General features: G+C 41.1%; 1 protein-coding gene across 2 annotated transcripts in view; it reads right to left on the bottom strand.

Moving 5' to 3' along the window:
• The window catches only part of RCOR1 (REST corepressor 1), a 117,323-nt gene that overhangs the window by 9,712 nt on the left and 80,403 nt on the right, over window positions 1-27,208 (bottom strand). For both annotated transcript variants that reach the window (XM_069490128.1, XM_069490119.1), the window contains exons 4-8: window positions 14,287-14,339; window positions 10,278-10,439; window positions 9,467-9,585; window positions 7,068-7,146; window positions 4,352-4,546 (exon numbers count right to left, since the gene is read on the bottom strand). In XM_069490128.1, the coding sequence (XP_069346229.1) occupies window positions 4,352-4,546; window positions 7,068-7,146; window positions 9,467-9,585; window positions 10,278-10,439; window positions 14,287-14,339 (608 nt within the window). The remainder of the gene's footprint in view (window positions 1-4,351; window positions 4,547-7,067; window positions 7,147-9,466; window positions 9,586-10,277; window positions 10,440-14,286; window positions 14,340-27,208) is intronic.

Here is a 27,208-nt window from a genome sequence, read left to right as displayed (position 1 = left end):
TTTCAATGACCACATGTGGCTGTTAGCTACTGTGCCAGACGGCACTGTCTAAGGCTCATGCTCAGGACTCTTTCAGTTACCAAAAAATGGTGAAATACTGTCCACTGAAATCTTCTTAGGGTATAAACTCAACTTAGAAAGTTCCATCAGGAAAAGTCAGGGCCTAGAATATCGCATATCCCTCAGCATTCCAGTGGAATAGGCTGCTCTCTCCACTCTAGCTGGTTGCGCATAGATGGCACAAACCTGGGTATATTTTGCATGGTGCTTTAGTGACAAACATTTAACAAGGAGACCAACAAGTTTAGCAAATGCCTTTTCTGCCAAAAATCATTAAAGTAGGATAGAGATTAAATGCAAAACACCCACAAATTCTGAACCAAAAGTTAGCTCTAAATGCTCAGTAGCCTACAACTTTATTCCTGATGTATTTTCCACATCAGAAATATCTAGGTTTATTAATAAGAAAAGGATAGGAAAGGAAGCAAGTGGCAGTAAGCCGGATGAGAAAGAGGATACGAAGGTAATCAGCATTTAAAGAAAAAACAAAACCAAAGACTAAAGCAAACCGCATGGCCTGGCACCCACCCAGTCAAACACAACTTTCTTTTTTCCACTTTACTGTGTGATTAGTGATTGATTCCTCACTAATGTCAAACTATTTTATGCTCCACTCAGAGAAAGGCTGGATGCAGGAGTTCACTGGCGAATCTAACAGACATGCCCAGCCCCCTTTCTGTGCATCTTCCACAGCGGCTGCCGCATCCCCCAGAGCTGGCAGGAGCGGTAGGAAAGCCCGGGCAGGCAGAAGTGTGCTACAGAGTTTCTGGTTGGACTCTTGCTGTTCCTGCTACAAGCGACAGACAGGTTAGCTCCGCCTCCGTCTCATCTTACTACCCTGAATGCAGACGCCAGGGCTTTCAAAATGGCTTCTGCAGCTTCCAACTGAGGCCACAGTCGAGATGAAACGCCAATAAGCTAAGAGTGGCAGAAGAGAAAATTTGAAAGCACCTGGATCGCTCAGAGCATCACCGAGCAAATGAACTGATGTCAGCAACCACTGACACTGTGACTTCTTGCTATTTGAAAAAAATAAATCCTTAACTGTTTAAGTAATTGTTAGTCAGGTTACTTGTTATTTTCAGGTGAATGTATCCTTGATACGCCACTAAACATAGGGACATCCTGGAAAATGGCCCTTGTGGACTGACTGCTACTTTGCGTCTAGAAGTGTATTTGGTGGTGAACTTGCTATTCCACTGCAGCCTGAAAAGGCTGTGGAAAGCGAACAACCTACTGCCTCCCTTGGTGAGAAAAGCCCCGTCTTGGTAAGTATAAGCTACATTCAGATTTAAAAAATTCCTGCTCTTGACCCTGCTCTGAAAACCAAAGAATCTTTTCTCTCTCACACTGCACAGTGACACCCCTATGGAAGAGGAAGGCCTTTTATTCTTTCCTCAACATGTTAACATCAAACAGCAACCACTAGCAACTCATTCAGCAGAGAGGGAGATGAGAATGCAGAAAGAGCTCACAGCCCTAATCAGAGAGAGTTCTTCCAATGCGAACAGAGCTTAACATGCTCTCACACAGCAGCCCCGATACATCCTGTGAGATCAGGCCGGCAAGGATTAACCTCCTCATTTGAAAAGAGGCCCAGAAAGATTAAGTGATTCTCCTAAGATTAGAGCGCAGCTGTGCCAGCGGCCAAGACAAGAAGCCGATCCTCTGATTCCAATGGGCATGCTTGGTCCTGGTCTGTGCCACCTCCCTGAACCAGAAGGTAGATGGGGCCACAGACCCCATCCTTCTCATCTATGAAATGACAGTTGGCCTCCCACTTAACCTTCCAAGAGCACTATCAAAATTAACAAATCAAAAGCAGCAAAAAACCAACAATAAATGTCAGTGCACAATTTCCCGATGGTTTTCTGGAACTGAATTCGAGGGGCAGGAGGATGAGAATGAACTAATGAAAGTACTGTACTAGGCTACTAGGCTGAATTTCCAGTTTAAATGTACTATGCAACCAGATTAAAATGATAAGCCATTTCTACACAGCAGGCACAAATAATTACAGAAGAAGTATAAAACGATATCCTTTCATTCCTAGCTTTGAAGGATAAATAAATAACAATAACCTTTATAAGGACACCAGAAAAAGTACCAACTACATAGGAATAACTAACTCTAACAAAGGAGCTGTAAGTCCTATACCCAGAAAACAACACAACACTGAGAGAAATTAAAGAACTATGTAAGTGGAAGGGTATATCGTGTTCACTGAACAGAAGAATCAATAGACTCAAAATCTATTTTTATTTGGAGATGCAATAAAATCCCAATCAAAATTCTGGCAGAATTATTTTTCCAGAAATTGATAAAGTAATTCTGAATTTTATATGGGAATACAAAGGCTGGGGATAACCAGGAGAATTTACACTACACCAGATAGCTAAGTTTATAAAGTACATACAACTAGGACAGCACATATGTGTGAAGGCTGGACAAGCAGACCAAAGGAACAGAGCACCTCAGCCAGACCCAAACACAGACGCTGATTTAACACAAAGGTCCTGCTGCATTACAGTGTGAACAGCACTTGGTCACACAGACACCCACATGAAAAAAACAATGACTATTAACCCTAGGCCTGACAACATGTACAGAAAAACATTTCTAGGTATACTGAAGATCAAATGTAAAAGGCAAACAACACTTCTAAGATAACGTGAGTATCTTCATGACCTTGGAAAAGGTTCTCAACAGAAGTCAAAAAAACCCCACCAACCCGAAAGACTGATAAACTAGACTACCTTAAAAGTAAGAATTTCTGTTCATCAAAACATACCATTGAGGGAGTGAAAAAGCAAGCTACAGAATGGGAAACATATTTTTAATACAAATAGGTAGAAAATAACTCAGAACCTGAGTGAAGAACACCTATAAACCAATAAGAAAACATACAATCCAACAGGAACAAAATGGACAAAACACTTCAAAAGACATGTCACAGGACATCCCAAATGTCCAACAAGTACATGAAAAGGTGGGCAACCTCATCAGCCATCAGGGAATTGCAAAATAAAACAGTACAATGAGCTATTACCATAAACCCACTAGTAAGGCTACCATTTACACACCACCAGAGTGCTGGCAACCATGCAGAGCAATGGATCTTCACTGGGGGCAATTTTGCCTCTGAGGGGTAATTTGGCAACACCTGAGGACATTCCTGTTGTCACAATTGGTAGGGGATGATGCTGCCAGCATGCAGTGAGTAGAGGCCAGGCACGATGCTAACCATCTCACAATGCTGAGGACAACCTAAAATGTCAACAGTGCTGCAGCTGGGAAACCCAGACGTGGTGTAACCAAAACTCAAACTGACAGGACCACTTTGGAAAACAGTTCAACACTGTTTTAGAATGCTGGACATAAGTGCACTCAACAGCAGCAATTCTACTCACAGGGATACGCAAAACGCCTCAGGAGTCTTACATGACAATGTTCACAGCAGTATTATTTGTAATGGCCAAAAATGGGAAACAACCTAAATGTCTACGATTAGTGAAATGGATAATTTGTAGGAAATTTGTACAGCAATGTGAAAGAACCGAATCATCAGAACGGCTCTACACCACACGGATGGCTCTCATGTTGAAAGAAATCCAGACATAAAAGAAGCAATATCACACGATTTTTGTTTGATAAATACCAAAAGGGGGTTGGGTATGATGGCTCATGCCTGTAATCCCAGCACTTTGGGAGACTGAGGTGGGAGGATAGCTTGAGGCCAGGAGTTCGAGACCAGCCTGGTCAACACAGTGAGCCCCATTTCTACATAAAAAACAAACAAACAAAAAAAAAAAACCAACAAACAGAAAATAAAATGGACAAAAAAAATTAGTGGTTTTAAAAATCAGAATAGTGGCCATCTACTGGGAGAAGGCAGGTGTGAATGAGGGAGCATGGATGGAGCTTCTGAGGCAACGCTGCATTTCTTGAGGGCCAAAGTGACTAGGGAAAATGAGTGGGGCTTTGAAGGCCAACGTTCCGTTTCCTGATCCAGAGATAGGTTACTTGGATGTGTTAGTGTTGTGAAAAATCACTGCTCCCCTCAATGTATGTATATAACATCCACATGCTTTTTAACTTATGTAATATTAATATTTCAATTTATAAGTTCCTTAAAAGAAAATCAATGGGCTACTAACCACGATCTTCTGTCTAATTTTATGGAACTGAAATGCCCCTTTGAGATTTGTAGAAAGAGAACATGCATGTGTGAAAAACAGAAACACCTCTAACGTGCTAGTTAACTCTCAGCCAGGTCTGGGCTTATGGGTACCTGTCGTTTGATTGAAACCAACTCCATGTCTAGTTGTCTCAGCACTGTGGTAGCAGCAGTGGCATTGGCAGAAACGGCCTCCACGTCTTCTTGAGAAAGAAACATTCCTTTCGGGGGTTTCCTTTTTGCTCTATTTTTAGCTTGTGTGCTATGTTTTTCTTTTTTGACCTGAGGAACTGTCTCAGTAGGGGGCACCTGCATGATATACATATTTGATAAATGAAACTCAAAAATAAAAACGTCGAATGGTCAGTAACAAGCACACTGATTTCCTTGACATGACACCAAATGATCTAAGGCAAACACCATGCCAAATCAGAATTGTCATCTACAAGTTCTAACAGGCAGTTAACACATAAAAACTTGGGCTACTGAATTATAGCTAAATACTTCAAGGTGTATTTCCTCATGTAGAGATACATTCCTACTCTATCACTTGAAGCCTCTGATAATAAGCATTCTCAGCTTCCTATAGTAATACAGAAAGAAAAAAGTTTGTATTCTCCACTAGTGAGCTTTACGGCCATATATATGCATATACTATCTATCTACCTTTATGTATACATTATGTATTTATCTACATGATATATAGATAAATGACTAGGAAGCTATATTATCCTAAGAGCAGTCCCTAGCAATACAGATGGTCATATGACCACAGAAAGAAAAATGATAAAAAATGATTTGGCATATTTATAAGGATCCATAAGGAATTATTTAAATCTTTAGATTAAGAGATATAAACTTTTATGTGAAACTATGACTTGTTATACACCTTTTCTTTTTGGATAACACTTACCTTTTGGTACAACTTATAAACTCGCCCTAGAATAATATATGTTGTTATTTTAAAATGCATGACTGCTATTAATTTTTTAAAGCTGTTTTCTATAAAATCAAAACCTCCAGAAATGAAACAGTAAAACCTTGGCAAGGAAAGGAATACATCTTAATCATTTTAAGAAGTTTTTACAATTGTTCACAATCTCATCTTGGTAGTGTATTCAAATTTGCTGATAAAGCTGAAAAGATGTTTAGGCTTTTTGCTTCATATTTTAAAAGACTGAGATAAAAAGACAATGCAAACTATGAAGGTAGTGATAATTTCTTGAACAAGTGGTAATAAACAATATATAAAAGTATCCGTGGGCAATAAGCTATGCTCTGTATAGAGCTATGCTTCTTAATAAAGATCAGCTACTGAGCATGTGTCTGTTTTAATAACATTTTAGTACTTAAATCACGACTTAGCCATTTTTCTTTTTGAAGTAGAAATTATGATATATAAGAATTATTGAAATTGATATAAAATCAAGCCCTTTCTCTCTCATTTAAAATGTGCCATTGAGGGACCTAACGAATAACACGACATCAAAATAAAGCTTGCTAACATATCGAAGTACAATTTTATTTCCCAAACAATATAATTTAGCTAACCCTTAGAATCTCAGGCACTCGTATCAATTGCTAGTAAGAGTGCCATCCAAAAAGAATTACCAGTTTCCACTCTGGTGATATATATCAGAAGAAGTCTTAAAGATGTACCTAGAACACTTTGATTCAGCCATTCAACCTCCAGGAATTAATTATAATGGAAAATAATAAGTGCACAAATAATTTATTATATGAAAATCAATTGAGCATTAGCAAAAAGCAGGGTATTAAAAACAATGTAGAAATCCACATAGGATTAGTTAACTCAATTATGAAAGACTCATATGATGGGATAATATATAGCTATGTATACAAATATTTTTGACATAAAATATTTTTAGGGTAGAGTCAACTTAAAAGCTTATAAAAATTACATGGTAAGATGCCATTTTATTATTTCTAAAAAGTGAAAAAATTCAGAATTAAGTATATATTGGGACATACAATTTTTAGAGAGAGTTGTCTGGAAAAAGTCACGAATATGGGCAATAATACTGTAAATCATTTTAGTTTTCTTCTTTTTGTTAGCTATATTTCCTACTTTGTCTATAAAAGCGATATACTAACAATGCAATTTTAAATAGGTATGTCTAGACACTCTTGTTTTTCTAAGCTTAAAATAACTGTTCTGAAAATTTGAGGGGATAGAGAACTCTTGAGAATTGTATTGAAACTATAGACTCTGTCTTCAGAAAACTGCCTCTATGAACACATGTAAAAGTCATATACAACTGTAGGGTTTTGCAGGCCCTCTGAATCCGGAGACTAAAAATCTCTTGCCTAGTGATTTTTTAAATGTGAGAGATGAAACAATGGCCACATATGAAGTGATGTTCCTGGCTCATCCTGCTGCGACCACACTGTTGTTTCTAAGTATCAAGAGGGCTGGGCTAAGTCCCCGCCAGCTCCATGCAGTCACCTGGGTCACCTCACTCTGAGTCAGTGTTGGGTGGCACAGTTAGAACGGAGGCCCCGAGGGCTGAGAGGAGGAGCTGGGCAGTAGGCTGCTCCTGACTAGCACCCTTTGTAGCCTACTGAGCTAATCTACTCTAGACTTTACTCATTAATGCTATTTTTTCCTTTAACACTTCTGTTACTCATGTTTCTTGGCAAACAAAATTCTAAGCTCTAAAATGCAAAGGTAGTATTGTTGAAAATGTCATATTATGATGCTTTGTACACAGCACTTAATATATTAACTGGAATAAGCAAGAGGAATGTTTTATTTATGGAACTAGTAATAAAATTTATTCGCCTGAACAATACTAGGTGAAAAAAATACCTCCTTTTTGCTTTCCTTGTTTTGATCAACGTCGATGTCAATGGGGTTATTTCCATTTGTTTCTTCCAGTTCATCCTCACTAGAAGACAAGAACAAGTTACTGACAGATTATTTTGTACTAATTCTATTTAATATATAAATATAAGCAATAAACTGACGTAATGATGATTTAATATAAAATTAGTACGTTTTCAGATTGCTGAGACAAAAACATTTTACAATTCAAATAGAATACCAACCTCATAGTTCTTTCAGCATAAATTAAGTTTCTAACTTCCCAAACCACATCTAGAACACTATTGCTCTGTATTTGTAAAGTATTTTCTTTCAACTCTCAACTAAAAATACAAAATTGAAAAGACATTTATTTCCCCATAATTATCTACTGGAGGATAGGACATGATCATTAAACATAACAGACAAAGTATGCAAAAATGAAGTTCCATTGCACTAGGAACAAACTTGCTAACAAGTAAAAATCCAATTTCCAGTTGCGTCTTTCTACTCATGACTACACAAAATCTGGGGGGGTTTTTTTGGTGGCCTGGATAACTGATGTTCTAAAATTAAGTTCATCCATCTAGGTGACAGTGCCCACTGCACCCCACCTCCTCCCTACCCACTTCCAAGGCAGGAGGAAGTCCTCTCCAGGAATGAGGAGAGAAAGCTGGGGTTAAGGGAGTTCTGTCCAAGTTCCTGCCATGACCTCCACAGGCAAGGCCCTTAGAAAGTCGGCAATCTCTCAGGTGCTGCTATGGCCGGTGTACCCTTCCTCAGTCTGCACCATGACAGGGGTGAGGTGTACATGGGATGCAGGGGCGCAGCAGTTCATGGCACCAGTGGTAGCAATGCAAGGAAAAGCACCGGGGCAGTGAGAATGGAGGATTGTCAGGAGTCAGTCTTATCATTTCACACTCAACGATACCCAATCTATGTTATTTAATTCTAATTGCTGCTTAGTCGACTGTATCTGCTTGTAGTAATAGGCTCAATTTATAAACAGTCAATTAGACCTAACATATAAGGGAAATGAAAACATTTAATCAAAAGTTAGAGTACTCACCCATAAATAGACCCACCAGTATTTAAGTTGCAGACAAAAAATATGCAGATGTAGCAAGGTCAGTAATTTTATATACTCATCGTTGAAAAAGCATGGGAGATGTTCTTAACATCACTCTCAATTTATGGTTAGGCTGAGAGGGTTGACTTCTCCAAAACTGATACTCCACTCTCAATGTGTTCTCACATGTTACTCTTGGATTTGAAATCATAAAATTCTGTACTGAGAAGGGGCCTTAGGGACCATATATTTCATCCTCCTTCATTTTATACTGCATTATTAATGGTAAAGATAATATATTATCAAATATGTAGAAAATATAATTTTGAAAAGCCACCTAATATTCCCACTGCCCTAACACAAAAACCATTATGTTTGTGTACTGCCCTCTGGACTTTAAGCATCACCATTTTAAGGTGAAGAAAATACAGGGTTGGCGAAGAGGCATGTTGAACTTACTTGCCTCTGAGTATGCGAGTTAAATCTTCAGAGCTGAGACTAGAACTCACCTCTGAGTGTGTCCATGATCACTTCCACTTCTTTGTGCTATGTATAAGAAGTGATGCCTAGGAAGTGTACTGCTTACTAAGCTATCTTTAAAATCAACATCCTTCCTAAGAAGTTATAAAATGTTTTTTTTCTCTCTCACGAGAGCACACACAAAAAGGAAGGAGGAGGCCCGGTACAGTGGTTCACATCTGTAATCCCAGCACTTTGGGAGGCCAAGGCGGGAGGTTGGCTTGAGGCCAGGAGCTCGAGACCAGTTTGAGCAAGAATGAGACCCTGACTCTACAAATAATAGAAAAATTAGACAGGTGTGGTGGCACATGACTATAGTTCCAGCTACTCAGGAAGCTGAAGTGGGAGGATTGCTTGAGCCCAGGAGTTTGAGGTTGCAGCAGTGAGCTATGATGATGCCGCTGCACTCTAGCCTGGGTGACAGAGCAAGACCCTATCTCAAAAAAAAGAAAGAAGAAGAAGAAGGAAATTTAAACTGTATTGTCTTTTTTTGTTTTTATGTACCAAACATTTTAAAATGTAAAATGAATCACATATATATCAAATTAAATTTAAAACTATAAAATAAAAGATTCTCTTTTATTAAAAAGAGCCACCCTAAAGGGGTAGGAAAAAAAATGTGTGTGAAAGTTCACTCATTCAAAATGGAATTTCGCTAATGGCAGGAAAAGGGTGATGACAAAAAGTTCCTGAATAATATAACACTCACAATCTAAAACACCTTATGAACACAATTCCACCAAGAAGGGTCTACTTTTCCTTCAGATCTCAGAAACTCCCCTAAGTGATTAGACGACATCCCCAGGCCCATGCTCACCTCTCCTCCCGCTCACGTTTTTGTTTCCGAGCATGGCGATCCATCACACTAGTTTTAGTCCTTGTCTTCTTCCAAGAGTAGTAAAATTTCACTAGACTTGCTATAGATTTATCAGGAAGCTAAATATAAAAAATGAGTTGGTTTAGATTTAAAACAAATCTTTAAAATCAAATGTGTTTAGATGCATTTAATAAGGATCACTCTCACATACTCGGAAATGCCCTAAGCCATAGTCCTTATTTTCAGATAAGAAAAAAGTTGTAAGAGTTCTTATCAATATACATTTTCAAATTACTGAAGTTTGACTGTGACATTAGCCAAAAAGATAACAAATCAGTTCAAGATAAATCAGAGTTTTCACACACTTAATGTTCTTAATACCATCTTTTTTTTTAAATTAATTTGAATACTTAATGTAAACTTCAGTAAGCTTTTAAGCAGGAGTCTACCTAAGAGCTTGCTGGAATTAAATGGTTAAGAAAACTTTTCCCAGGCAGACAGAGCCCCATGAAGCTCCATCTCAAACAACTATCAAAGATCCTTTCCATTGGTCTAATCTGGGAGTCCCAACAAGAAGGATTGGGGTGGTGGGTGGGGAGCTGACAGGCTGGAGATGTGAGGACGTGCATCAGTCCTGGAACCTGAAGACTCCCACCCAGAGACCAACGTGGAGTAAGCTGCACTGTCTACAGTGAGCTTGATTAAAAATGGGAATCTCTGTGCTTGAGCATGAGATCCCTGTCTCCCGAGCATGCTGCAAAAGAAGAGGCTGGGGGTGGAGGTGGGGGAATCAATGGTCTCATCTACTTACCATTTGTTGGATTCTATGAAAAGTTTTCCCATGAAAACTAAAGGCTTGTTCAAACAAGACTTTATCCTCCACAGTCCACTCATCTGGGAAGGGGGTAAAGTTGGGCAAATCAGCCAATGACTTTTCAATATTATGCTTATGCCAAAAGAGCATCCCAAGAGCCTAGAAAAATGATATCAGTAAAATTTTAATCAAACAAAAAACTGAATGAAACAATAAAATGAAAGTGAGATTGTGAAAAGACTATATACTACTTGATATTCAGACAAATTAATAACTAACTTATATAACACTAAGTGGCAGACACTTTACTGAAGTCTTTATTTCTTTATCTGGCTGAGTTATTGTCTAGTGTCCCTTCATTTAACCCCGTAGGACTCCTTTAAGCATTTCCTGCAGGGCAAATTTAGTTGTAATGAACTCCCACAACTTTTGTTTACCTGGAAATGTCTTAATATCCCTCCCCCATTATTTTTATAAGAATAGTTTTGTCAGATACAGGATTCTTGGTTGACAGTTTTCTTCTCCTTAGCACCTTGAATATATCAGTCCATTGCCTTCTGGTCTCCAAAGTTTCTGATGAGAAATCTGTCCACTATCTTTTTCAGGAATCCCTGTTTGTAACAAGTCACTTCTCTCTCACTGCCTCTAAGATTTTCTTTACTTTCACTTTTTTTTTTTTTTGAGACAGAGTCTCGCTCTGTTGCCCGGGCTAGAGTGCCGTGGCGTCAGCCTAGCTCACAGCAACCTCAAACTCCTGGACTCAAGCAATCCTTCTGCTTCAGCCTCCCAAGTAGCTGGGACTACAGGCATGCGCCACCATGCTCGGCTAATTTTTTTCTATATATTTTTAGTTGTCCAGCTAATTTCTTTCTATTTTTAGTAGAGACGGGGTCTCGCTCTTGCTCAGGCTGATCTTGAACTCCTGACCTCGAGCGATCCTCCTGCCTTAGCCTCCTAGAGTGCTAGGATTACAGGCGTGAGCCACAGTGCCCGGCCTATTTTCACTTTTGACAGCTTGGTTACAACATGGACCTTCTTGAGTTCATCCTATTTAGAGTTTGTTGATCTTGGAATGTTTATATTCGTGTCTTTCATCAAATTTGGGCGAGTTTTGGGCCATTATTTCTTCAAATAATATCTCTGCCCATCTCCTTCTCTTCTCCTTCTGAGGCTCACATAGTACATACGCTGGTCCACTTGACTGTGTCCCATAGGTACCTCAAGTGCTGTTCACTCTACTTCAATCTTTTTTCCTTCTGTTCCTCAGTCTCAAATAACTTCCATTGTCCTATCTTCACATTCTTCTCATTCCTTCTTGTGACTGTTCAAATGTGCCTTTGAATCCCTTTAGTGAATTTTTCATTTCAGTTATTTTATCTTTTAGCTCCAGAATTTCTTTTTGGTTTCTTTTTAGGTTTTACATCTCCTTATTGATATTGCCATTTTGTTCACACCTCATTTTCTTGACTTTTTCCACATCTTCCTTTAGTTCTTTGAGCATGGCTTTAAAGTCTTTGCCTAGTAGATCTGCCACCAGATTTTTTCAGGTACAGTTTCTATTGATTAATTTTTTCCCTTTAAATGGGCCATGCTTTATCATTTCTTTCTATGCTTTGTGATTTTTTTCATTGAAAACTACACATTTGAATTTAATAATGTAGTAAATCTGGTGTTCAGACTCTTGCCCTTCCCCAGGGTTTGCGGTTTATCATTATGATGATTATTTTAAATTGTTGTAGGCTGTCTGTAAGCCAAGGATCAGCCTAATGCGTAAACTTAAGGTTTTTTCAGGTCTTTTCTGAGCCTATGACTTTCCCTGATTGTGCCTGGCAACTTTCTATTAATAATTTCCCCCTTATATGCATTTACTTTTGAATGTCCTCGTCTTTATGTCTGGCTCCCAAATGGAAAAAAGGAGAAAAACAAAGGCAGGGGAGGAAGCAGGAGGAGTCACTTCAGCCAGAGGGAGAGGAGCTGGCAACTACGTGGGGAGGTGCAACAACGATGGCTGCTGGTCTCCTTGTCTGCACCTTTGCCATCAGAAGTAGCCATCAGTAACCAGGGTGCAGATCCCCTATTTGGAGAACAAGGTGCTTTTGATGACCCAGGCTCTATAAGCTGTGTGCAAGCTGCTCCAGGAACACACTTACAGCTGCTTGCCACGGGGCTGGGGTTGGGAGATGGGGAGCTGCTAGCTTGCTCTGATCTGAAAACGGAGCAAAGTTACAGGCTTTCAACAGATTCCAGAGTTCCAAAATAATTACCTCAGACAGATTCTGCCAGTGTAATTTGTGTCGAGGTGGGGAGACAGTCTCTTGGTGTTTCATACTCTGCCATCTCCCAGAATTCTCCTTGCCATATGTACTTTGTATACTACCCTCACTTATCTCAAGTCCTGTGAGATAAATTCCATTATTCCCACTTCTCAAATTAGATTATGGAGGCCCTGAGAAATAAAGTAACTTGCTAGAAGCAGCATGGATCTAGAATCTGTTTTCTTCAAGTGCCACACTTTAATGCCTCTCTCTATAAAAGCAGAAGGTAATTTATAAAAGTACTCAATTGTTTTGTTATTCTTTTATTTAAAAAACCTCTAATCTTTTTTTTCCAGCTGAGGAAGAATAGGTAATGAACAAATTAGAAACAGAAGCAATAATACAGCAATACTTTCCTGAAAGAATTTTCTATGCTGCAATTGTAAAGTGAAAATGATCATGTTAACAATCATTTCTAAAATAGAAATGATCAAAGACTAGGATCCTTATGAATTCATACTGGTATATTTAGCAATCAACCAATAATATTTATACTTTCTAAATAGAATAAAAACTCAGGGAGTATATATTCAGGGCAACTTAAATCTATACTCCGAAGTTACAATCACAAATAATAAAACATTTAAAAATTTTTTAAAAATTAATGATTTTCTGAGCAACTTTGTGAAGTTTATCAGTAGAGTTTGGGAAAACAGAAGCATATGTTTCTTGTTTTGAAAGATTTTGGAACCATCTTAGTGTAACTGGATTTTCTAAAAGTACCTTCAATGACCAGGACAAAGTAATTAAATGTAAGACCAAGCCCGAAGTGTATAATTTTATATAATCTAAACTCTTGATACCATCAATTATTAGGATAAATGAGAAACATTAATACCTTACAGGCTGTAAGATCTAGATCAAAGCCATGTTAAGCATTAATTCAACTTCATGTGCTTAAAACAGGTCATTAGAAACAAGGCTGAAAAAAGACATCAACATACTTTTGAGAGAAATAAACCTTGTGGATTTCTTTTCAACATGGTCCCAAAAATATTTTTTAAAAAAACCTTAGACTGGAGGTGGTGCCTAGGATCACTTGAGGAGTTCAAGACCAACCTGGGCAACATAGCAAGACCTTGCCTCTACAAAAAATAAAAATAAAAATAAAAAAATTAGCCAGGTATGGTGGTGCACACCTGTAGTCCCAGCTACTCAGAAGGCTGAGATGAGAAGATCACTTGAGCCCAGGGGTTTGAGGCTGCAGTGAGCTATAATAGGATTGCGCCATTGCACTCTAGCCTAGGCAACATAACAAGACTCTGTCTCAATAAAAAACAACAACAACAACAAAAAAACCCAAGTCAAATGTTTACAACCTGAAAGTGATTCCAAACAAAGAATAATACAACACTCTAAGTTTGAGTGTGACAACAAGAGTCAGAAAACATCATACAACCAGAAAAATGACAAGCAAATCATATATTCAAATGAGAAAGCATTATGCTCAAGTATCCAGCCCTTAGTAACCAACAAGTAACCACTGTCCTAAAGACTGTGGACCTGCAGAAACACACAGATGTCTTTCGATCACAACGTCCCCTAACACTCACACTGGACCACAGTCTGTATAACCACCAAAAAGTTGCTAATGAGGAAACATTGCTACTCAGATACAGAGAAGAAAAACATTTAATGACTTGGCTATAAAGACCCATTTTTAACAGCAAAAGAAAAACACCTGTCATTACCTGTTCCATGTTGTACCCATGCTTCTCTTTGGCAATGGCAATGTATTCATCCACTGAAAAATAAGATGAGAGGCCAGTAAACAAACTGCAGGGCATAGCACAGTCTTGTCTGCTAGAATTGATATAGGAGTATCTCATAGGCCTGCCACGCACAAGACTAACAACAGACACACAGTAACAAAATAGAATCATATAATATAATCCCATCATGGGTTCCACAGAGAAATGCCGAATATATACTCAAATAGTAACAGCTGACATCTCCTATGATGAGATTAGGGAGTTTTTTTAAAAACTTAATTCTACTTAAATTTTCTACAACAAAGTATTATTTTGCAAAATAATTACTTAGCATTGGCCGGGCGCGGTGGCTCACACCTGTAATCCTAGCATTCTGGGAGGCTGAGGAGGAAGGATTGTGTGAGCTCAGGAGTTCGAGACCAGCTTGAGCAAGAGCAAGACCCCCGTCTCTACTAAAAATAGAAAGAAATTATCTGGCCAACTAAAAATATATAGAGAAAAAACTAGCTGGGCATGGTGGCGCATGCCTGTAGTCCCAGCTACTCGGGAGGCTGAGGCAAAAGGATCGCTTGAGCCCAGGAGTTTGAGGTTGCTGTGAGCTAGGCTGACGCCACGACACTCACTCTAGCCCGGGCAACAGAGTGAGACTCTGTCTCCAAAAAAAGAAAAAAAAAAAAAAAAACAAAACCCCACACACAAAAAAACATAATTACTTAGCATTAAAATGAACCATGAAATTCGATTCATGTTTAGTCTCAAGCTGAGGATGAAGAACAAGAAAGCTACTTTTATGTTGTTTTTTTTTTTTGTTTTTTGTTTTTTTTTTTTTTTAAATCTTAGGGATAAATTACATGACCCAATGCTGGTATTTGCTTTCACGTACGTGCTGCTCCAATACAAGGTGGCAACTGCTAGCTTTCAAGCACTAAGAAAACACCAAGGAAAATGGATTGACTCAACCTCCAGAAGAAGGTCCCGCCGCCACTTCCCCACTAAGAATTGTCTAGTCCTTCTCAAGTGCACCAGAAAAATAATGGACTACTAGTCAATAGCACTGCCTTAAATTCATGTATGATATTCCTTTATAAAAATCAACTAGCACAGAATTGTATGAAATGAGCAGTAAAATCCCTACTAACCTCTTATTGTCTCTTCCTCCCAAATCTCACTCTCCAGGTGCCAAACTTACAGAAAATAGGTTCAGAGTGGTTCACTTGCCCACTGTTACACTATAGTGAACAGAAGAGATCTATTTAATAAAGGTCAGAGCTTCTAAATCTCAGTTATGCTATTCAATTATACCACAACCATGCTCCTAATTGTAGTATAACAGACAACCAATGTAGGAAATAAAAATCAATTTTAGGAAAGAATTCAAACACTGTGTTATGGGCATGTATTCTATCACTTGGTGAAAAAATATTAATAAATGAAAAAGTCAATCTAATTCCAACAGCAACTACCTATACTGCAACTCAATAATGATTTTAATACTAAGGCTATTTTTAATAAATAACGATGTTAATACTAATACTAATTTTCCATTTGTTTCAATATTTAAAATATTGACAATCTACTGGTTACTTCACTTAGAATACAGTAAAATTCCAATTCACCTGAAAGTCAGTGATGACAAACTCAATGACTGTAGTTTGTCACAAAAGTTGGGACGGGTGATGCTAAAAGTGCAGGAGGGAATACTCCCAAGTGTGTCTCTTGCTTTTTTCTTCACAATAGGGTAGATCAGGCCAAATAAGAGCAAAGTGCTCTATGGTTCTAAAAAATGCTAATGTAAGGTCGGGCTGCAAGAAAAGGTGGCCTGCACACCTGGCCAGAACCCTGTGGAGAGACACGGTGATGCGAAGTTCACACTGGAGACCGAGATGCGGGAGGCAGCACTGAGACCCAGACACAGACCGCAGGTCAGACGACAAGAACTCGGTAACCAGGTGCATCCAAGGAGGCAGGGTCAAGAATATGTAAGGAGAGAAAAACAAGCAGCAGGAAATTGAGGGTCAACTCTGGGGAAGGTTTGCTCGGCCTAATAATGGCTTCTGAGGTTCTTTAATAAGTGTTTGGTGAACACCCAATAAATGAACCTTGAACTTCTGCTGTAAGATCCCAACTCTGCGCACACTGTGATTCGCCTTAGCTGAGCAGGAGTGTCTGCATGGGCACCGGTCAGTCACGCGATCTTTAAGCAAACAAGTGCACGGGCTGAACAGTAACCAGGACGCCCTGAAGTGGGCTTCCCAAGGGGCATGTCCCGGCCAGGCTGCTCGGGCAGATGCTCTGCTCGGGCACGTGCTCTGCTCCAGAGCCCATCCTGCTGCGTCAGTGACAGGCCCGTCGACCCCGTCCCCACTGTCCGCAACCAGCTGTAGCTAAATATTACAAGGGAAACACAAGCATTCTCTGAATACTGCGCCACTTTCATCTGTTCTTTTGTTCTCAACCTAAGAATTAGCTGACGGTGGGAACAGTAGGACAGACCGACACAGTGGATTCCAACTGCGGCAGCTGAGGTTGGATATGACTCTTGCCACATTGTAAACAACGTGGCATTCTCACACAAAGATGATCTTTAAAGTCACACAACTTTTAGATTTTCCTGGAGACCACCTGAGGACGCAGATCTAAAGCAAAGAAAGAGTGAACTCAATCGTCATTACTTAAACGAGGTCACTTGGTATGTCTACCAGGTGCTCTGAAGGTTGTGAAGACATAAGTTAATGTATTCGGAGCCTTGTAACCTATAAAAAATTTACCATCTGAAACCCGCTAGCAAATGTACAAATTTTTCATTCTTTCACCATTCCCAGTGTCCATCAAAGATTACAAAAACGTTTGCTGAATGAATGCTGGGGGTGCCGTAACACGTACCGTGCCAACACTGTAGGTTTTCTGTCCACAGGGTAAAAGGCAGCCAAGGGTAGGTGCGGGGTAGGGAAGCCCCAGGTCAAACGTGGGCTGTCTCTTAACACACCGAGCGCACGCAGCAGGCACGGCACACGCCAAGCGCTACATTTAATGACTGTGCTGTCTTTAGCCACTTCCTTGACCTTCCCAGGAACCACTGGTTCTCACCAGTACAGTCAGGTTATCGCCTCACTGGCGAAACTCTGCCCCAGCAGGCCTCCCTCCTCTGCTGCTCGCAGGACGTTCCGAACTCGGAACACAGCCGCTGCTGCCAGACCTTGTCCGCTGCCGCTCTCCTGCTCTGTCTAATCCTCGGCTTTTGTCTGAATAATCGGAGGGACAAGGACGCTGCCGTAGCTGTGAGAATCCGCAATGCCGATCCCTCCCCAGCAGCCACCCTGCTCCTTCAGAGGACACCAGTCGCTGCTGGTGAGACAGTGAAGAAAGTGAAAAGCACATTTTCCAGAACCTCCCATGTGGTTTCCGTAGGTGAAGCAAAAATAAGCTTTCAACCTAAGAAAACAAAATCTGTTCCCAGCTGTCTTCATAAAAAACAAAGTCAACCAGATGCTTAAGGTGAATGGATAAAAGGTGAGAGAGGAGGAAGAATAAGAGAAATACAAGCTACTTGAGACAAAGTGCTCTGGAACAAACAGGGATCCTAGGAGACTTGTCCAATACATTCTATCTCTGGCAGCAACAATCTTGATTCTGCCCCTAAAAGATTAAAGGTTAACTGGCGTTAATCCCAATCTGGACACAAGGAGCCAGCGTGGGTGGACCCACGCAGTGAGCTGTGATCAGGATGATGAGCAAACTCCGTGGTGCTTAAGAAAATGCCAGGACATTCCCACGGGCCTGGCCGTGTGCAACCAGCAGCCTTCGCCAACGCACAGGAGACAGGACCGGGGAGTGACGTGGGCGTGGGAAGTAGGCTCGCCTTGCCCAGTTTAGCTGACATTCCAGTCAGGTCAGAAGCGGAATAATCAGTCATTGGGTTAGCTGTACTCTGCTTTGAAAACAACTCCAAGCGGGGAGCCTATAATCCTACCATTTTTGGAGGCTGAGGGAGGATCGCTTGAGGCCAGCCTCAGTAAGAGCGACCCCATCTCTACAAAAAAAAAAAAAAAAAAAAAGAAGCAGCAGCAGCAGCAGAAAGAACACTTAGTCGGGTGTGGTGGCACATGTCTGTAGTCCCAGTTACTCAGGAGGCTGAGGCCGGGGGATCGCCTGAGCCCAAAAGCTTGAGGTTGCAGTGAGCTATGACGACACCACTACACTCTAACCCAGGCAACAGAGCAAGACCCTGTCTTGGGGGAGGGAGAAAAAAATCCATGATTGCATAATGTAATATTTTTAAAAACTTAAAAATTCCTATTGAAACAGCCAAGGAGAATTGTCTACTCTTAAATTATGATGGACAGAGATAAATGCATCCCTCTTACTCTAAGTACACAGACCGTACAAACCATCAGCTCTTTTGAAGGGACAAGAACTCACCATCACGGAAAGCACAGGTGAAGGAGTTAAGGCTTTCTTGGTAACACCACCAAAGGCAGATTGTGAGATCCTAATTTACCCAGAAAAGTTACAAAATTCCCAAAGCCTGGTCAGACATCTATTGAACTGCACTTAACATGTACAAAGCGTTGTATCAAACAGCAGGTCAAAATGTAAAAAAGGAAAAATGAACTGATTTCCTGCTGTAGCTTGAAACAAAACACAGGGAACAACACAAGCGCGGGAAATAATGGTACAGACGCAGGACAGCAGGAGAACACAAAGTAACCGGCAAACAGCGGTGACGGTGACGACGACGAATCGAGAAAAGCTGTCTAAAGACTGACCAGCTGTGGGAACAGCTAACGTTTGGGAATTTGCTGCGCACCAGCCGCTGCTCTACGCTCTGCACGAGGATTATCTTCGTATTCTTCCCTGACAGTCGCCTCATCGCTCCCACGCACAAATGAAGACACTGAGGCTCAGAGAAGTTCAGTGATGTGGCTAAGGTCACACAGCTGGTCAATGTCAGAAACAGGAACTGCACACGCAGAGCGTCTGGCCCCAGAATCCACGGCCTCACGGCTCTATGCACAATCCTGGCTCGGGCAGAGGGGACGAGGGAGACGGGCTCCTCGGAGGAGAACACCCGTTCTGGTGCAGGAACTGGTCAACATCCCGGATCCGGCTCGAATGGTGTTAAGAAAATAGAACCCTGGCTGATGAAGTGACTGACATGAGGGTAAGCAACACACGGGTGTCTGGTGCTCAGCTCCATTGGTTTCTACATTAACGCTTTAATCCAATAAACTAAATGCCCTGAGTACCCTCAGTGAGAGTCTCAAATTCAATTGCAAAAAGGAGGCAGAATGCAGATGAAAATCACCACAGTAACCTCAACTCACCCTCCCCTCCCCCGACACCGCAGACATTCCAACACCTTGTGATCTTGCACCTTCCACGCAGAGCAGAGCCATAGGCTGACACCACAAGGTGGGCTGAGGACAAAGCTCACAGCCTTCGTACAGCTTACCAAAAAATTTACTATCATAACAGCTGCGCCAATGTTTCCTCATCATTCAAAGTGAATATGCCAAAATTTTCTTTAAGAATATGATAAATACTGTGGCATCTCCTTTTATTATTAAGAAATGAGTTACCACTGTAACTTGCTGAGCTCACATAATTTGAGTGAAGCAATCGCGCCACCTCGTGGGCACAAACATTACTGCAGCCGACATCTGAGGCTCCCTCTGAGTGTCTCTAGGGGGGAAAGGGCACAAGACACAGCACAGGCGGCACCGTGGGGCACCGTGGCGCTCCCCTGGAATCCCAGCCCTCTGGGAGGATCGCTTGCGGCCACGAGTTTGACCCCAGGTTGGGCAACACAGTGAGACCCTGTCTCTACAGACAGACACACATACATACATGAAAACACACAAGCCACAGAGACTTTGCCAGAGGATAATATCAGCCAGTCCTTCCAAGCCAGTAATAAAATGCACTTTCTTTATGAAGATGCTATTTCTCAGTGTAGTGTTATAAACATCCCACTTAACAGGATAAGCTCCTCCCCCACCCCCACCCAACACATCCCCAGTAAATACTACAAAATCCCACTTCTCAAAGGCAATCTGACCTGGTGGAAACAAGAAATACGAAGCCCTCTCTAGCCACATACTTCAATTCAACTTCAGACATCCATTTCTACCCACATGACCCTCTACACACTCCCTCCGACCGGTACCAACCTGTATGGCTTCGGGTAATTGCTACCCTCCCCCGCTGTGCCTCAGTTTCCTTATCTACTAGAATATAAACGTGGGTCGGTTATTATGATCTAAAAGTCTCTTGCAGGGCTAACATTCTGAGTAATTTTTAAAATTTTTAAATGTTTGATTTCTTTGCTGCATTAAAAAAAGTTTCCAGTGAAAAAAGGAGAACATTCCTCTGTCCTCACCTCAGTGTTCACACATTTGTGCATCTGTCCAGGAAGTCATGTGTAGAATCTCCTACAGCTTTAAAACTGACAACACTAGAATGAACTGAGTTGTTACTTATCAAAACATATCCACCTATTTTAAAATGCCCAAAGCAAATAAAAGCATCTGTTCCACATCTAGTCAACTTTACTTGACTTGCCCCTAAGCAAGCAACTGTGCACTGAAAATAATCTCGTTGCTCCCACGTATGTTTGGCTTTGCAGAGTACGAGCTGAAGGAAGGAACCGGGTTCAAAGCAGGGTCTGCATCTCCCTTGACTAAAGCTCACAATCCCCGACATTAAAAGAGAGGAAAAATTAAAAAAGACCAACGCTGTTCATTCACCCATCACCCCACAGCAGACTAGAGTGGAAAGACCCCTGGACTGTGAGTCAAAGTCTTTGATTTCTATGAAGAACTTGTTGGTGGAACCCACTTCCTTAATAAAACAAGAACAAGACCTCTTGTTCTAATCCTTCACAAAGTAGCAGGGGAGTCAAAATATGTAACTGCAAAGAATTATTAAAATTCACTCCTTCATAAATTTGTGAGATTCAACTACAGGTAGGGGTACAGTTTGCAACCAAAGAACGGGCTCAGCAAGAGAAGTCGCACCCAGTCCTTTGCCTCCATTAAAGCCGGGCTCCTATTCAGCAGGTTCCCGACTCTGGCGGAACAGAATCATCTGAGAAACTCCTTGAAAATACTGGCTCTGGGGCCCCGCCCTGTTCTGTATGTGCGTGTGTGCACACACGTGTATGTTTATGTATGCATGTATGTGCACGAATGTACACCTGCACTTTATCCATACATCAGTGTTCTAAAAAATACTATCCATACAGAAAAGTCATAGGGCACAGCTGGTGAAGGTTCACAAAACGAACACACTCCAGGTCTGTTGTGGTTTGTTTCTGTGATGCTCCCACGTGATCGTCGTGCGCCAATTTTGAGAACCAGTGAATCAGAGCACAATATTAATGACTAAAGGGCGTGGGTTTGACAACATTCCCCCATTTCAATATGATGAAAATCATTTCCACAAGCACAAAATTTTAAAGGTTTGGCAAGAAAAAGATTATGAAAATAACAGAATCACAGAAACAAGAAATGTGCTTTTTATGTCACTACTACATCAAATGAGGTATTTGAACTTACAAATTTGAATCATGCAAAAAAAAAAGTTTCCTTTCAGTGACTAAAGATGCTCTTTTAAAATGACAGGTTTCAAGCCCACCTCCTGCTGGGGGGTTATGGAAAGGGGAGGAAGGGGGTGGTCGGAAGGATTTAAGAGTCTCCAAATCCTAGTGATTCCTTGCAGCTTGTATACAAATCTCAGTTCATGGGGCATCTGTTTTTTAACCCTTTCCAATCTACAGACCCAACAGTCCCCCCGTCAGTACAACCCATCCGCATACAAGGACTGTGTCTAGGAAGAGGGGTCCTCGGTAAGATTCAAATGGCTGAGGGAAAACAGAAGGAGGCTGCATCGTAGGCACCTTCTGTAATAACAACCTTCAGACGAGTCACTTTCCCTCGGTGGGACCCGCGTTCTTTAGCTTTAAAAATGGAAGCTTTAGGAGGCTGAAGTGGGAGGATCGCTTGAGGCCAGAAGTTTGAGGTTACGGTGAGCAATGACCACACCACTGCACTCCAGAATGGGCCACAGAGAGAAACCCTGTCTATAAAACAAAACATTTTCATTTGAATTTTAAAAAATGGAAACTAAACTGCAGTAACACAGTGAGAGCAGGGGGCACGTGTTGGGAGGGGGCGGGCTTCCCACTGTTAGGTCCTGCCATTTGCAATACTTAATCTTGGGTAGGGAGTTTCTTCATCCAGTCAAGAAAACATCAATAAACTCTGCTATATAAATAGGCTCTTTAAGAGCTTTCGGAGTAGGTTGCAGCAAAGTCATTTTATTTTTTAAATGACAAATAATAATTGTACATATTACATAGTGATGTTTCAATACACATAACGTGTAGTGATCTGATTATGGTAATTGGCACATCCAAGTAATGTTTTATAATAAACTAATATGGTTTACATTGAATTATTCTCCACTGATGCAACAAATCTTGCAGGCCCACTGTGTGCCCAGTGCTGCTTCTATAGCCGTGACAAAAATAGACAATATCTGCTCCTATGAAACTCACAAGTCTGGCTGGAGAGAGAAATAATTACACGAATAATTAATTCCAACAGCCATAAGTGCCAGAGAAAAAGAACTATGAATGCACTTAACTGGGAAACCTGATCTGCGGAACCAGGCAGGGCTCTCTTTTCTACTGGGAAAGGACATTATAAATTCCTGCTTACTCATGTTTTATTACTAGCAGGAAAAACAGAAAAGAATCTAAATGTTCAAGAATGGGACATGGTTAAATAAATTAAGCTACAAGATCGGTTATTATCCAGGGTCAAAACTCAGTTTCATTTTTAATCACAGGAAAATTAAAGTTGAAAAACTGTTACACGCAGGATGATACCGTGTGCACTTAAAATCAGAGTGCACAGAAGCAGACAGAAAAGACTTGAAAGCAAACTTCAGTAGCAGTTACACACACATGGTGGGCGGAAGGAACTATAGGCTGTTTTTAATAATAAAAATAAGAGTATATGCAATTTTTCCTGAGCCATTTTAGAGTACATTTCACACATTATGCCCCTATACTCTTAAATACTCAGCGTATGTTTTCTAAGAGTAGGTTTATTCTCTTACGTAACCACAGGACAGTAAACACTGAAACAGCACAATCTGCATCCACATTCCAACCTGGCCAACTGATCCCAAAATGTGCTTCACATTTGCTGAAGAATCTTAAAGTGAATCCCAGTTAGTTCATTTCATCCCTACATATATCAGTATGCACCTCTTTAAAAAAGTGGGCTCATTTTTTTACATAACCACAATGCTATTAACACACCTAACAAAAGCAGCAAAATTCCTTGGAATGGGAGACAATGTTATGGTCAGTAGACTGGTCTAACTGTGCAAGTCCAACAACAGAGATGACTGGGGGAGGATGTAGAGCAAATAAATTTTGCATTTTGCTGGCAGCATTGTTTACCAGTCTGACCACTTTGGAGAATAATCTGGCAATCATCTCTCAGAGCCAGACGGGCATCAAGAAATAGGTCAAAGGATGCGTCCAGTAGTAACATTTGCAACAGTCAAAAACTAGAAACGGATATACACTGTCAACAGAAAGAAAAAATAAATTATAACTGAACAAAATAATTTGTTTTTCAGTTTAAAAGGAGGAAGATGAGATGGACTAAGACAATTAAAGGGTAAAGTACTGCAATTCTTAACGGAAGGCTTCCAATAGTTTGTAAATTCAGCTCATTCAGCTGTTAGTTCTAGTAAGTTTTGCCCATTTCAGTTAACTCTAAAGCACTTAGAATAAAAATAATTTTCACACACTCAAAAAAAAAAAATCATTTTAATCACAAGCTCCAACCTCTTCGATAGCCATGTATTTATAAAAAGCTGAAAACCAGGCGAATACAGGCCTTCCCATCCTGCTCACATTCCAGTCAAAGAACAGGTAAGGATTTTCAGTCCACTCTCCGTCATAACTCTCAGGGAACTTGTCATTTCCCAGTGGACGGTTCGCTACTCCTGGGCAGGGACTTGTCACATTTCTCACGTCTCCCTCCAATGCCTATTGGTGCTTGGTACAGAAGCAGGTACTCAAATATTTACTGAGTAAATAAAGGGCCATCACAGGTAAGTGACAAAGAAGAAAATGTTAGAGGATTCCAGGTGACCCAAGTTGCAGAGCAAACAGCTGAAAAGCCCATATTTGCAGATCTCTGCACAGAGGAATCTCCGCACTCCCACTCTTCTCTGACTCACGCAACAAGTATTTACTGTACACCCTCCACGTGCCAAGAGGGGACTGGCCAGGAATTGAACAGACATACCGAGTTCCTCCACTCAGTTTTATACGACAGTGGAGAGAAACATAAACGCGACGTCCGGGGACGCTCAGTGGAGTGGAAGAAAGAAAGTGAGGTGAGATGGTGGTCTGTGCGGACAGAGAAGGCTTCTCTGACCCACAGACACTTCAGCCACAACCAGAAGGAACTCAGGGAGTGAGTCGTGTGCACATGTGGGCAGAGACGATTCTAGACACAGGAGAGAGGAGCCCCGAGGAAGATATTTTGGATGAGTCTCAGAGGGCAGGAGTGGGGTCAGCCTGTGGAGGGCCTTGTGGTAACTGTCAGGTGCTTTTGGCTTTAATTTACAGTGACCTGGAGGCCACTGAGATGTTCTGAATCGAGACACCTGACATTCACTACACATCTATATGAAACTTTAGAATTACAGATATGTGTAATACATATTAACATTATGTAATAATGTATAATGTATAAACATCATGTAATAATTTCATATATAATACCGCCCGGAAAATGTGCGCCAAGGTCAAAGGTCAAGGTAGAAATGGCTTGTGTGTGCTGGAGGCACAAGGATTCCCATTCCAAGAAACCTAAAACTTATTTTAAAGTCTCCTAGTTGACCTTGCCTCTGGACATAATTTGAAATTCTGTAAGTCTAGCATGCTATATGTGTTCATTTTTTTCTTTACAGTTAATAGCCAGCTTTAAAAAAAAATTAGCGAGCTTGATTGTCTTTGGCAGAGCTGATCATCTCTTTGTCTATTTCAACATCAAGATCCATGTTTCTTACCACTGTACTGGGAGTTCTTCATTTTTATAATATAAAAGAACAAAAATGCAGTCGAATAACTGCACACTGACTGTATATAAACACATAACGCACAAATGAGCAAGACCAGCTGTTTCTGTGGATATCCAGTAGCCAAAAGTTACCTTGCTAAGTTCTGCACCCAAGACAACAGCAGCCCACCTGGAAATCTGCTCCTTCAGGAAACTGCTCGAAGCAGGCAAGGCTGTACCTGGGCTTCCCCTCCAGCTCCACCCCACCTCTTTCAAGCCCTACCTTAAAAAATGAAAAATTATTGTACAAAATCTTCCTCAGATTATTCCTTTTCTTAGCCTATCCTTTTTCCTATGACTCTCAGACCACAGTTTTGCATTATATTTGACCACACTTGCTTTGGTCAACTTTCTTGTTTTTCCTAAGTTGGTTAAAGAAACCAGACTGGGCCTGAGATCTGGCCTAACTCCATACACACAGCAAAGACGACATAATTTTAAAACCTTTTGAGATTTCTTGTCACTGCTCTATGTCCACTTTCTTTTGCTAATCTTTAGCTTCTTCTCTACACAAATGAAGTCCGAATATGGGGGAGGGGTACATGTAAGTGCCGGGATGGGGGGTATGGAAAGTACACTGTGCCGTATTACGGTCCCCCAGGAAGAGAAGAGTGGTGTCCTAAGCCATTTGCAGGGGTGCTGAACAAGGTGGGCATCTGGGGTCCAGACCAGATGGGATGGAGAGGGGTACGGAGGATGCCCAGGGGCGGGTGTGGAACCCATGCAGAAGGGCAGCTGCACGGATCACAATCAGAGAGCCTGGCGGGCGTATGTTCAGCAGAAATGTGTGGAATGAAGGCCGGAACGGTGCAGGTGCACCTGTATTCAAAGGCATGTTAAAGGCCACCCGGCCCACCCACCTGCCCAGGACCCGACAGTCCCCATCTCCTCTGGACAACGGGACCCTCCTGACACTGTGACTTCACTTTCTGAATCTCCATCAGGCCTCCTGTTAACGCCACTGGCCTGGTTAGGGCAGCAGCTTCTCTCACCTGGAATTGCATCGACACTTACTGCCTCTAGTCCCGAGTCTTCCTAAACCACAGGGCTGTCGAGAGCTTTCTAATGTCAATCATATCACTTCCAGCTAAAAATCCTTCAAGGGATCCTTGTCCCTTTAAGAAGTCGGCCTGCCTTTCCAGCTTCACAGCTTCTCACTTCCCCAAGGACAACACAAGTCACAGCCAGGCAAATCTCTACAATTAAGCACTGGGTTTCCTCCCCATGTCCTCATGCCTTTGCAAATGCTACCATTTCTTCTGTTTAGAGTGCACTTGTGCCCCTGGGCAGGACAGGAAGCTCCTACTCAGGCTGCAACATTTTACTCAAATGTCAGCCATCTCCAACACTTTCCTTGTTCTTACCCAGGAAAAGTTAGCACCATCTACTGAATCTCAAGGGGAACAACAGAACACAGAACGACATACAGGAGAGATGCGTGATGCCAAAATCATGTAAGCATCAACTGTCCTCTTCTCCAACAAGTCAACATTTTTCAGATTCTCAGTCTGCGACCCTCCAGATCCCACGATGACAGATTGTTTTTATTTCATTTACTCCTCTGTTCCTAAAATCTCCACTCATGGTTTCATCCAGTAATTTTCCACGATCATTTAATATAATACTATTTAAACTCTATTGTTCTCATCTATGCTACTAGGAATTATTTACATTTCCTCAACATGATGTGTGTCTCCACAAGGCATGTTTTCCAGGCATACCCCATAGGTGGTATCTCCCAATAAATGAAT

The sequence above is a fragment of the Eulemur rufifrons genome, chromosome 2 (assembly GCF_041146395.1).
Source record: "Eulemur rufifrons isolate Redbay chromosome 2, OSU_ERuf_1, whole genome shotgun sequence".
Classification (NCBI taxonomy): Eukaryota; Metazoa; Chordata; class Mammalia; order Primates; family Lemuridae; genus Eulemur; species Eulemur rufifrons.
This window is presented reverse-complemented; position numbering and strand designations above follow the sequence as displayed.